General features: G+C 33.3%; 1 protein-coding gene across 1 annotated transcript in view; it reads left to right on the forward strand.

Moving 5' to 3' along the window:
• Positions 1-14,138, forward strand: part of slc39a11 (solute carrier family 39, member 11) — a 98,311-nt gene that overhangs the window by 16,136 nt on the left and 68,037 nt on the right. Inside the window, exon 4 of the mRNA XM_056469925.1 lies at positions 8,349-8,507. Within this exon, the coding sequence (XP_056325900.1) occupies positions 8,349-8,507 (159 nt within the window). The remainder of the gene's footprint in view (positions 1-8,348; positions 8,508-14,138) is intronic.

Below are 14,138 nucleotides of genomic sequence, written 5' to 3' on the forward strand. Positions count from 1 at the left end.
GGGCTATAGGGGAATTGATGAACTAAATTGGCCGTAGTGTGTGTGAGTGTGTATGGGTGTTTCCCAGTACTGGGTTGCAGCTGGAAGGGCATCCGCTTTGTAAAACATATGCTGGAATAGTTGGCGGTTCATTCCGCTGCGGCGACCCCTGATGAATAAAGGGACTAAGCTGAAGGAAAATGCATGAATGTGATATGAAAAGCGTGTCATGGTTATCATCGTCTACTTTATTAATCTGGTGTTTCTCTGACGTTTGTGTTCTTGCTCATTTGTTTGTTGCTCACGCTGAGTCACCGCTCGCTCTTATTTTCTTTCCTCGTCTTGCACAGAAGCAGACCTGCATGTGTCAATCAACAAAAGTGTAACAACGACCCACATTTGAGCATTGGGATGGTTATTGCAGTATTTCCATCATATCTCCTCCTCAAAGCGCCGCAGTTTTAGCAGTGATGCAACATTCGACTGTTTGTGAAACTCGTGGGTTTCAATATTGACTCTGGAATATAAGCACATGGTTTGTTGTGCTGGACAGAGACTGTGTGCTGGTTTAATGTTGAGCTGCAGTTCATTCATTCATTCATTTTCTTTTCAGCCCTTTATTAATCAGGGGTCGCCACCGCGGAATGAACCGCCAACGTATCCAGCATGTGTTTTACACCGCGGATGGCCTTCCAGCTGCAACCCATCACTGGGAAACACCCATACACTCTCAATCACATAGACTATGGACAATTTAGCATACCCAATTCCCCTATATATATTCCCCTTTTCAGCCCTTTATTAATCAGGGGTCGCCACAGCGGAATGAACCGCCAACATATCCACCATGTGTTTTACACCGCGGATGCCCTTCCAGCTGCAACCCATCACTGGGAAACACCCATACACCCTCATTCACATAGACTACGGACAATTTAGCATAGCCAATTCCCCTATAGCACATGTCTTAGGACTTACTCCGGAGCACCCGGAGGAAACCCACGCCGGGGAGCAAACTCCACACAGAAATGCCAACTGACCCAGCTGAGGCTTGAACCAGTGACCTTCCTGCTGTGAGGAGATCGTGGTAACCACTGTGCCACCGTGATGCCCCAGCTGCAGTGTTATCAGTTGAATGATGCACAGGAATTTTTTAATGGTGGGTCACTCTGAAATGAAAGAAATTAAAGACAATATTGTGTTCCTCTGTCTGGATTTTGCTCCTGCAGAGCTCAGATAGTCCTGCTGCCGCCCAAAATCTACAATACAGGAAGAGCTGCAGTGCGTGTGTGTGTAGGAGTGTTTGTGTGTGCGTAGTTATGCGAGTGTTTGTGTGTATGTGTAAATGAGTTAGAACTTATGTGTGTGTGTGTGTGTGTGTGTGTGTGTGTGTGTGTGTGTGTGTGCGTGTGTGTGTGCGTGTGTGTAAATGTGTGAGAGCTTGTGTGTGTGCGTAATTTGTGAGAGTTTGTGGGTGCGTACATGTGTGAGTGTTTGTTTGTGTAAATGAGTTAGAACTTGTGTGCGTGTGTGTGTGTTTGTTTGTGTGTGAAATCATGCGAGAGCTTGAGTGTGAGTGTGTGCGTAATTTGTGAGAGTTTGTGTGTGCGTACGTGTGTGAGAGTTTGTATGTGTAAATGTGTAAGAGTGTGTGTGCGTGCGTTTGTGTGTACATGCATGTGTGTGTGTGTGAATATTTGTGTTTAAATGCGTGTGCCAGTATGCGTGCATGTGTGTAAATGTGTATGTGTGCTTGATTTTGTGTGTGTGTGTGTGTGTGTGTACATGCATGTGTGTGCGTGTGAATATTTGTGTGTAAATGTGTGTGCCATTATGCATTTGTGTGTGTGTGTAAATGTGTATGTGTGCTTGGTTGTGTGTGTGTGTGTGTGTGTGTACATGCATGCGTGTGCGTGTGAATATTTCTGCGTAAATGTGTGTGCCATTATGCATTTGTGTGTGTGTGTAAATGTGTATGTGTGCTTGGTTGTGTGTGTGTGTGTGTGTGTACATGCATGCGTGTGCGTGTGAATATTTCTGCGTAAATGTGTGTGCCATTATGCATTTGTGTGTGTGTGTAAATGTGTATGTGTGCTTGGTTGTGTGTGTGTGTGAGTGTGTGTGTGTGAGAGTGTGTGTGTTTACATGTCAGAGTGTGTGTGTGACTATTTTGTGTAATTGTGAGTGTCAGCAGTGTATTTCACTCATCAGGTTGAGAACAGCCATTTTTACAGCACAGTAAAGGGTTTTTCAAGCAGGATTAAATGTTCTTCGAGCCGCAGACAGATAATCAGGCTCTGGCTCGTAATTGGAGCGCAGTTCAACACTCAACTAAACCCACTTCAGGAGTATTCACAAATGAGACGAGATGTTTTAAAGGTGCAGTATAGTTGATCTGCCAAAATGCTATCCATTAGCATAATACCTTTGAAAACACAACCCCTCCCCTGCCACCCAAAGCCACGCCTCCTGAAATCACGAGCGCGCACTTTGAAGATGACAGTAGACAACCCACTAGATCATGCATTCGCCAGTTAGAAAACTTTACAGTACTTTATAATACATCTGAACAAAATACTATTATATCTAGCACGTTTTCAGTTGTGTATTTGTCATAATGTGCAATATTTCATGCATGCAAAGATCGCTGGTCTCACTCTCTCACTCACTTTGGCCTAAAGCGACTACTGTGCTTATTTTCTGGTAAAGTAAGTGTAATCTAGAGGCCTTTGCCTTTCATATAAGCCACTTCTGATACCAAATGATCAACTAGAAGTCCAGTTACTATGGACAGATGGACAGACCGATGGGAGGATGGATAAGTAATAATAATAATTAATTATAAATAGTACAATACAGACCTCAATACTATGTATCTTTGATTAATGATATAAAACAAAATAAAAAGTTGTGAAAGTGTGTGTGTGCAAGCGTGCGTGAATGTTTGTTTGTGTGTGCGTTATCAGTGCATCATCAGCCCCGCAGCCCCAGTTCAATCACAGCTCCAGTAATCATCCATGAACACAGGTCTGTTCATCCGCATGTCTGGAGTCTCAGACAGGACATTATCAAAGCGTCTGCTGCAAAGAAGTGCACTAGAAAATCAAATAATTACCCCCCCACCCCCTTCCTTCCCAAAGGGAAATGAATGGCACACCTTTTAGCGGTGGCAGAACCTCAGCGTTTAATTGACCTGAGTGGAGTTGATTATTCCCGCAGAATAGAGCCGTCATTATGGATTAACCTGCGCGCTTCACCCCTGATGTTAATAACAGCTTTACCCTCCGAGGAACAAAACAGATGTCAGCTGGAGCTGCGGGAAATTCAGCTTTTACAAGATATAATAATAATAATAACAATAATAATCACAAAGTGCCGTGTCGGCCACCGAGGAAATATAGGTGCAGTTTCTGCAGCTTCCTATTAGTAAGTTCAAATGCTGCAGCTTTATGAAGGTATTTTTTCATCCATCCATACATACATCCACAGATCCATCCATCCATACGTCCATCATCCATCCACAGATCCATCCATACATCAATCCATCCATCCATACCTCCATCAACCATCCACAAATCCATCTATCCATTCAGAGATCCATCCATCCATCCACAGATCCATCCATACATCAATCCATCCATCCATACCTCCATCAACCATCCACAAATCCATCTATCCATTCAGAGATCCATCCATCCATCCACAGATCCATCCATACATCAATCCATCCATCCATACCTCCATCAACCATCCACAAATCCATCTATCCATTCAGAGATCCATCCATCCATCCACAGATCCATCCATCCATCCTTCTATTTAATCATACCTCCATCATCCATTCACAGATCCATCCATCCACAGATCAATCCATCCATCCATCCTTCCATACATCATCCATCCATCCATCCATCCATCCACAGATCCATCCATACACAGATCCATCCATCCTTCCATCCATCCATCCATCCATCCATCCTTCCATCCATACCTTTATCATCCATCCACAGATCCATCCATACACAGATCCATCCATCCATCCTTCCATCCATACCTTTATCATCCATCCACAGATCCATCCATACACAGATCCATCCATCTATCCTTCCATCCATACCTCTATCATCCATCCACAGATCCATCCATACATCCATCCATATTTCCATCATCCATCCACAGATCCATCCATCCACAGATCCATCCATCCATCTTTCTATATCCATCCATACCTCCAACATCCATTCAAAAGATCCATCCATCCACAGATCAATCCATCCATCCATCCATCCACAGATCCATCCATCTATCCATCCATACATCCATACATCCATACATCCATCCATCCACAGATCCATTCATCCATCCATCCATACCTCCATCATACATCCATACATCCATACCTTCATCATCCATCCACAGATCCATCTATCCATTCTTCCATCCACAGATCCATCCATCTATCCATCCATACATCCATACAGCCATCCATCCACAGATCCATCCATCCATCCATCCATACCTCCATCATACATCCATACATCCATACCTCCATCATCCATCCATCCATTTAGAGATCCATCCATCATCCATCCTTCTATCCATCCATACCTCCATCATCCATTCACAGATCCATCCATTCATCCTTCCATCCATCCATCCATACATCATCCATTCATCCATCCATCCATCCACAGGTCCATCCATCCACAGATCAATCTATCAATTCTTCCATCCATCCATCCATCCATCCATACATCATCCATCCATCCATCCACAGATCCATCCATACATCCACAAATACAAGATATAATAATAATAATAATAACAATAATAATCACGAAGTGCCGTGTCGGCCACCGAGGAAATATAGGTGCAATATATATTAGCAGCTTCCTATTAGTAAGTTCAAATGCTGCAGCTTTATGAAGGTATTTTTATTAGCTTCTTTATGTTTTTTATCTTGTCCTTACAGATTGAAAATAGTTTTTAATAGTGCTGTCAAAGCGATTCATTGTGATTAATTTAATTTGCATCAAAAATAAAAGTTAGTATTTACATAATACTGTATATACATGTGTACTGTGTATATTTATCTATATATGTATAAATTCACACACATACTGTACATAAAGCACAAATGTATTTTAAAGTTAATTCATTCATTTTCTTTTCGGCTTAGTCCCTTTATTAATCTGGGGTCACCACAGCGGAATGAACCGCCAACTATTCCAACAAATGTTTTACGCTGCGGATGCCTTTCCAGCTGCAACCCAGTACTGGGAAACACCCATACACTCTCATTCACACACATACACTAAGGACAATTTAGCCTACCCAATTCCAATATAGCACATGTTTTTGTACTGTGGGGAAACCGGAGCACCCGGAGGAAACCCACACCAACATGGGGAGAACATGCAAACTCCACACAGAAATGCCAACTGACCCAGCCGAGGCTGTCCAAACACATGCGGTACAGGTGACTTGAATAGGCTAAATTGTCTGTAGTGTTTGTGTGTTAATGAGTGTGTATGGATGTTCCCCAGTGATGGGTTGAGGCTGGAAGGGCATCCGCTGGATAAAACATATGCTGGATAAGTTGGCGGTTCATTCCGCTGTGGCGACCCCTGAATAATAAAGGGACTAAGCCGAAAAGAAAATGAATGAATGATTTAGAAAATGTCCAGTTTCTCCTGTCACATGTTCTAAGATACTGAGATCCTCATATTTCAATCCAACTGAAATGATTCATCAAATAATCCAAAGTGCAGATGAGCATCAAACAGAATCAGAGATGATCTCTCACCATCCTCCATTTCTCCAGTTCCTCCTGCTGCAGATGATAATGCTTTTTCTCTCTCATCTACTATTCTTTCAGTCTTTCTCTCTGCAGAGGAGTTTTGCTCGTTTGTGTCTGACAGAAGCTTCATAATGCTGCGTTTTCTTTTCTCTGATCACCAGGAAAGAGCTTGTTTGCACTCATCACACCTGTCAGGAGGATTTTTGACATTATTAACACACACGTCTGAACCAAACATCTCCTTTAGAAAACACTTAACCACGTGAAGCCAGACATCCATCCATACATCCATTATCCATCCATCCATATATCTTCCATCCATACATCCATATATCATCCATCCATACATCCATATATCATCCATCCATACATCCATCCAACCATTCATTCATCCATCCATACATTCATTCATCCACCCATACATCATCCATCCATCCATATATCATCCATCCATCCATCATCCATCCATCTATCTAAACATACATACATACGTACTTACATCCATCCAAACATACAAACATACATACGTACTTACATCCATCCATATCTACATCATCCATCCATCCACAGATCCATCAATCCACAGATCCATCCATTCATCCATATATCATCCATCCATCCATCATCCTTCCATACATCCGTCCATACATCATCCATCTATCCATCCATCCATCCATCCATCCATCCCTCCATCCATATATTCATCCATCCATCCATCCATCCATCCAAACATACATACATATGTACATCCATCCATACCTCCTTCATCCATCCATCCATCCATCCAAACATACATACATACATACTTGCATCCATCCATCCATCCATCCGTTCATCCATCCATCCATCCATCCATCCATCCATCCATCCATCCATCCGTTCATCCATCCATCCATCCACCCACTTACCCACTCACCAACTCACCCATCCATCCATCTATCCATCCATCCATCCATCCATCCATCCATCTATCCAATTTCTTATTTTATTTATTTAATTAAATGTAATGTTAGTTAGTTTTATTTGTTTTTATAAAATTATGTTATTTATTTTATTTCTGTTTGATTTTTTTTATGCGTTTAAATTATAATTTTTAAAATATTTATTTTTAAATGTAATTTAATTGAATTTGTATTTTAATACATTTTATTTAATTTATTTTATTTTATTTTATACATTTTTCAAATGTAATTTAATTTAGTTTAATTTAAACGCCTGCTCTGCAGCCTGATTTGCGCTGCTCTTAATAGATTGTATTAAACATTATGCAAATGAGCTGCTGCATGTGCGTTTTTCAATCATTGACAAGCACATCACTCTTTACATCTTTACACTCCTATAAACACTTTTATGAGCCTCTGCTCTTGTGCTCATTTCTCCTGTTTATTAAACCTGCATGGTAAAAACAATCTGTAAATGAGCAGTTTACTCTATTTTGTGATGCATGTTTTTATTTTTCCCTATTTATTTTTGCTTTTGAATTGCATTGTAGGACCCTGATCTTTCTTCCAACAACTTTTAACCTTGAGAAGTGGAAAAAAAGTGATTTTATGAACATTTCTAATAGTTTAAAGTGATATATTGTCTGGGGTTGGTGTTGTATATTACGCTACAAAACCTTTTAATTTAATTTAATTTAATTTAATTTAATTTAATTTAATTTAATTTTATTTTATTTTATTTTATTTTATTTTATTTTATTTTATTTTATTTTATTTTATTTTATTTTATTTTATTTTATTTTATTTTATTTTATTTTATTTTATTTTATTATTTAATTTAATTTAATTTAATTTAATTTAATTTAATTTAATTTAATTTAATTTTTTAATTTAATTTAATTTAATTTAACTTTTTGCATTTTATTAAATAAAATTTTGTTTTATTTATTTTTATGTTACATTCTATTTAAATATTTAACATTTTATTTAATTTTATTTGCTAATTCGCTAATTTGTATTTTTATTAAATTAAATAAAATGTAATGTAATTTATTTCTTTATATTTATTTTTTATTATATTTTATTTAACTTTTTAAAATTAAATTAAGTCAAATTTTTTTGATTTATTTGTTCATTTTTCCTATATTTTATCGACATTTTCTTAATGCAAATACAATATTGCTAGATGTGTTTTTATATTATATATTGCGATAAAGTAACTGCTTATTATAAATAAATAAGTTTTCCGTAAATTATCCAACATTCTTGCAGTGTATTGTACATTTTATTACAGATATTGTTTACAGTGTGTAAACCATTGTGTCTGCAAGGTGATGGTGGTGTATTGTCTGACTGTGAGAGTGAAATGCTTCATTAATTTAATTTAATGTCATTTTTTTTGCTTATTTATTTATTTGATTAAATTAAATCTTATTAAATTAAATTTTATGTTGTTTTATTTGATGTTATATTGTATTTAAATATTTTAATTTTTTTTATTATTGTTATTATTTTGTACATTTTATTACAGATTTTGTTTACCGTGTGCAGGACATTGTGTATGGAAGCTAATGATGATGTGTTTTCTGACTGTGAGAGTGTATTTAATGTGTGGGTTTTGTCCTCAGGTTATGCTCGCGGCCTCGTATTGGTCTCTGCTGGCTCCTGCTATTGAGATGGCAGAGGATTCTGGGAAATATGGAGACTTTGCTTTTCTCCCGGTGGCTGTGGGCTTCGCTCTCGGAGCTCTGTTCGTTTATCTGGCAGACCTGATGATGCCCGCTCTGGTGAGTTTTTGGATGATTTTTTTGGTTTGGGGATCACATGCAAAGACCATAATGTTTCCAAATATAATAAAAATACAGACGTCGCAAAGCAATAGTTTAATATAATATAGTAATGAGAATGAAATGAAAGAGAATGAGTGAAGTGTATCACAGTGTGCAATAAATTACAACTCATTTTTTCATATTTTTAATATTCTGAAGTGTTGACTGAAATAGTTTTATTTAATATAAATTTGCTTGAAATAGATAAATAAATACAAAATAATGTTAAACAAAATAAATAAATAATAAATAAATAAATAAATAAATAAAAAATGATAAAATAAAATAATAATTAAAAATAATGGTAGAATATAAAAATAAACAAACAAATAAAAAAGGCAAAATTAATATAGATAACTAAGTAAATAAATTAATAAAATAATAAATAAATAAAATAAAATGAACAAATAAACAAATAAATAAATAGGTCAATAAATAAATAAATAAATAAATAAATAAATAAATAAATAAATAAATAAATAAATAAAAATGATAAAATAAAATAATAATTAAAAATAATGGTAGAATATAAAAATAAACAAATAAACAAATAAAAAAGGCAAAATTGATATAGATAACTAAGTAAATAAATTAATAAAATAATAAATAAATAAAATAAAATGAACAAATAAACAAATAGATAAATATGTAAATAAATAAATAAATAAATAAAAAAGGCAAAATTGATATAGATAAATAAGTAAATAAATTAATTAAATAATAAATAAATAAAATAAAATTAACAAATAAACAAATAGATAAATAGGTCAATAAATAAATAAATAAATAAATAAATAAATAAATAAATAAATAAATAAATAAATAAATAAATAAATAAACGTGATATATAATACTGCCATAATATAAATTTAATTAATGTTCTTTTAATGTTGAGATGATTATACTAATAATATTAATTATGATAATAATACTTTGTAATAATTAGTAATAAATTAGTATCAGATTAGTAATACTAAGATACTATTGTTGATTTCATTAATATACATTTATTTTAATTAATTAAAATAAATGCATGAGAAATTGTGTTTTTTTTGTTTATTTAGTATTATAAAACATAAAAATAAATTTTTAGCAAGATAATTAGCTGCTATTGAAAATGTAAATAATGTTTTAAGGATTTATTGAAACTTTGCTTATTGTTTATTTACTGTGAAAAAAGATGTTATTTTTAATCAAAATTTGTATCACACATGGCAGATTTGTTTGACTTTAGCTACATTATAAGTAGTATTTTTTATATAAATGTATATTTTATATTCATATGCATATTTATATATTATTTTGTTCACACTTTACAGTAAGGTTCATTAGTTAATGCATTTACTAACATGAAGTAATCATGAACAACACTTGTACAGCATTTATTAATCATAATTGAACATTTACTAATGCATTATCAACATATAAGTCCATGCTTCACTGAAAAAAATTATTCAAAGATGATTCCTTGGATTTACTCAATTTTTTTACGTTAAGTAGTTGTAAACAATTTATTTGGGCTAAATTTAAACAAACAAATTAAGTTGAACATTGCTCAATTTAATTTGTTTGTTTAAATTCAACACAAATAAATTGTTTGCAACAGTTTTGCATGCAACACTTTTTTCAGTGTTGTTAACATTAGTTAATGCACCGTGAGTTAACCAGAACAGTAAACAACTGTATTTTCATTAACTAACATGAGCAAATACTGTAGTAGATGTATTGTTGATTGTTTGTTCATGTTAGTGAATGCATTAATTAACATTAACTAATGAACCCTATTGTAAGTGTGACCATTATTTTATACATGCATGGATACACACATGTAAAATACAAATGATAAAACGATGCTATGAATTGTTTGACATCAACACATTTTAACCTGTTTAATCTACATTGAAACGTCTGCTTTGGCTTATTTATTTATTCAATTCTCACGTTAAACTGATGTGCAATTAAAAGCGATGGACTATTGAGAACGAGTGGTGTTCCTCCTGCCTTCTCGTGAATTAAAATAGTCCCCAAATTATTAACAAATGCAAACAAGTGTGATTGTTCAGTGTGGTAAAATGAGTCAGTAAAGCGCTGTCAGATGAGCTCAGAGTGGTCTTGGCACTCACAGTATTTCTAAAGGGCAATTTCATACTCAGTGCTCAGGTAAGGAGTCATTCATTATCCGCTAAATGGAGCTTTTACAAATTTCGCTGTAATTTCAGGAGTGACCTGTGCTGGAAAAATGAGTCACAATGAGCAAAATCAGTCATGAGTTATTTGTTGTTTTCATATTCACATTCACATTTAAATAAAGTAAACCCTTCAGAATGATGCGTTATTAGTTAGAGTATTATTTGAAGCAGGAGTCAGCAAAGTCAGTTTTGAGTGGGAAGCATTATTTAATTTAATTACAGTTTTGATTTAATTTAATTGTTCATAATTTTTTACAAATTTAATAGCTTATTTAATTTTATTTTAGTTTTGAAGGGGGAGGGATTTAGTTTGATTTAATTGTTAATACATTTTTCACCATTAATTGTTTATTTAATTTTATTTCTTTTTAATTTAGAGAGGGGAAACAAATTTTAATTTACTTTAATTGTTAATTTAATTGTTAATAAACTTTTTTATTTAATTATTTATTTTATTTTGTTTTAGTTTTGAAGTGATAATCTTTAATTTAATTTAATTTAATTGTTAATTTAATTGTTAATAAACTTTTTTATTTAATTATTTATTTTATTTTGTTTTAGTTTTGAAGTGATAATCTTTAATTTAATTTAATTTAATTGTTAATTTAATTGTTAATAAACTTTTTTATTTAATTATTTATTTTATTTTGTTTTAGTTTTGAAGTGATAATCTTTATTTAATTTAATTTAATTTCGTTTTTTATTAAATTTGTTTTAATTGTTAATTTCATTTTTAATTTATTTGTTCATTGTATTTTATTTTATTTTATTTTAGTTTTAACTTAATTTAATTTAATTCAATTTTTTATTTAATTATTTATTTGATTTGATTTTAGAAAATACATTTTAATTTACTTTATTTAATTGTTCATTAAGTCTTTTATATTATTGTTTTTTATTTTATTTTAGCTTAGCTTTGAAGGGGAAAACTTAATTTAATTTAATTTAGTTTTTATTCAATTTAATTTAACTGTTAATTAATTTTTTTATTCATTTGTATATTGTATTTATTTTATTTTATGTTTTTTAGTTGGGAAAACTTTAATTTAATTAATTTTTTTATTTAATTGTTTATTTTATTTTAGTTTAGTTTTGAGTGGGGGCATTTTAAATTAATTTAATTCTTAATTTAATTTTCTATTTCAATTTCTATTTAATTGTTTCTTATTTTATTTTAGTTTTGAAAATTTGTTATTCCATTTAATTTAATTGTTAATGAATTTTTTTATTTAATGAATTTTTAAAATTTAATTGTGTATTTCATTGTAGTTTAGTTTATTTTAGTTTATTTTATTTCAGTTTTAAGGGAGGAACATATGTTATTTAATTAATTTATGATTAAAGTTTTTATTTAATTAAAATGTAATTGTTAATTAAATGTTTTATTTAATTAATTTTTTGTATTTAATTGTTTAATTCATTTTATTTTTGTTTAGTTTTGAAGGGGGAAACATATTTTAAATTAATTAAATTTTTATTAAATTTTTAATTACATTTTTGAATACATTTTTAATTTAATTTTTAATTGAAAATAATGCTATTGTAAAGAAAAGCAGCAGACAGACAGAGCAGGATCGGTCTTCAGTGAACTAATCATTTCAGTGTGTGTGTGTTTGGCTTTAAAACAGCAGCTCTGTTCTGGAGAAGATCATGACGTAAATATCAAATCTAGACAAAAAAGTTAAAAAGTCCCACTGTTTCTCTTCTGGACAAAGCAAACCAGTGTTGTACGGTCAGCAAGTAAGCATTGATGCCCACTGTTGCACACTGCATTTACACACACACACTTCTCACATTGTTTCCGCTGACATTCAGGATAATGTTTTGATTTTATCATGTGTGTGTTCCTGTGTTAAATCATTGGGAATCATTCAGTTTGCCGTGTCAGGTGTTTGCAGGCAGGTTGAGTTGGTTGGTTTAGCAAATTTTGTGTGTGTGTGTGTGTGTGTGTGTGTGTGTGTGTGTGTGTGTGTGTGTACGTGTTTTTGTGACATGTCAGCGCACAAATCTGTATAATGACACAGGTATGACACAGGTATTACAAAAAGGAGGTGAAATATGAGGACATTGGCGACGTCCTCACTTCTCAAAAAGCTTATAAATCAATCAGGATGAGTTTAATCAGAGAGTAAAGCTGCTCACTGTCTCCTGTGATGGTTGGGTTTAAGGGTAGGGTGGAGTTAGGGCAATACAATATATGGTTTGGACAGTATAAAATGAATGGAAAACCATGTAATGTACCCACTTTTCACAAAAACAAACGTGTGAGTGTGTGTGTGTGTGTGTGTGTGGAAACTATGTAGAGAAGCTCTTAACTATGTATTTTCTCCTGTACTCAGTTTATGAAGTGTGAATTCTGGAAAGTTTTATTCTGAATTTTTTGTGCACAATTATTTTTAACATTATTTTTATGCACCTGCTGTGAATTTACTTTGAAAAAAAGCATTCAGAAAGCAAAATCCTCCTTCAACACAGTGGTTTGCTTGACTTGATATGAAGTAAAGAATGATAGTTGAATTGTGTTAAATGTGCTGTAAGTTTTTGACTCTTCTAAAGCATGAAAATAGCATAATATGTGTGCAGATATTCAGAAACATGCTCAGTGAACATTCTTGTTTATCTGAAAAACCATGCTGAAGTCAGATATTCTGCTTTGAAAATGTGTGTTACGTGCCGGAACAGCTGCTTTGTTTTGGTTCTTTTAACCCACCCAATGCCAGTTTAGCCAATTATATCCCAGCACCCCGGGTTGCCTTGGTGGAAAACAGCCAATTTCATTCATTTAGAGAGAAAGGCTCTCAAAGCATGCGTCCGTGACCGAAATGCGACCTCCAGTGCGGTGGACAGTAACAGACTCTGAAATGAGACGCAGATTCACAGTTCCAAATGAGGTGGTTATTAATTAGCAAATAATATATGTATATATATATATATATATAACCCCGTGTCCTAACAACACGCTACATGATGAGATTTGCAGTGATGAGCAATTAGGCTGTTTGCACCAGATGAAACACAACAAATTTAAAATACTGCCAGTAGGGTTGGGCGATGTTGACCAGTTTGGCATCGTACGATGTCTAATGTGATACATCAAGATGGATAATAGCATTGTCGTCGTAGTCAGCGGTGAATTAATTATTTATGAATACTGATTAATTTAAAACGAATTAATTATTTGTAGCCTACCGTTTCAGCTACCTGAGCCGCATGGTGTTTGTTTAACCCATAACCAAATCATAAATAAATAAAGAGAAATGACACACAAATGACCACCTGTCTATTACTTTTACCATGACAGTCTGGCATGAATAGGCAGAGTGATCTGTGTCCTAATAATGGCGTCCACAAACTTGATGGGTAAAAAAGGTGCACAACCTGAAGTATCTGAAGTTTTCAC

This window comes from Danio aesculapii, chromosome 12, assembly GCF_903798145.1.
Source record: "Danio aesculapii chromosome 12, fDanAes4.1, whole genome shotgun sequence".
Lineage (NCBI taxonomy): Eukaryota > Metazoa > Chordata > Actinopteri > Cypriniformes > Danionidae > Danio > Danio aesculapii.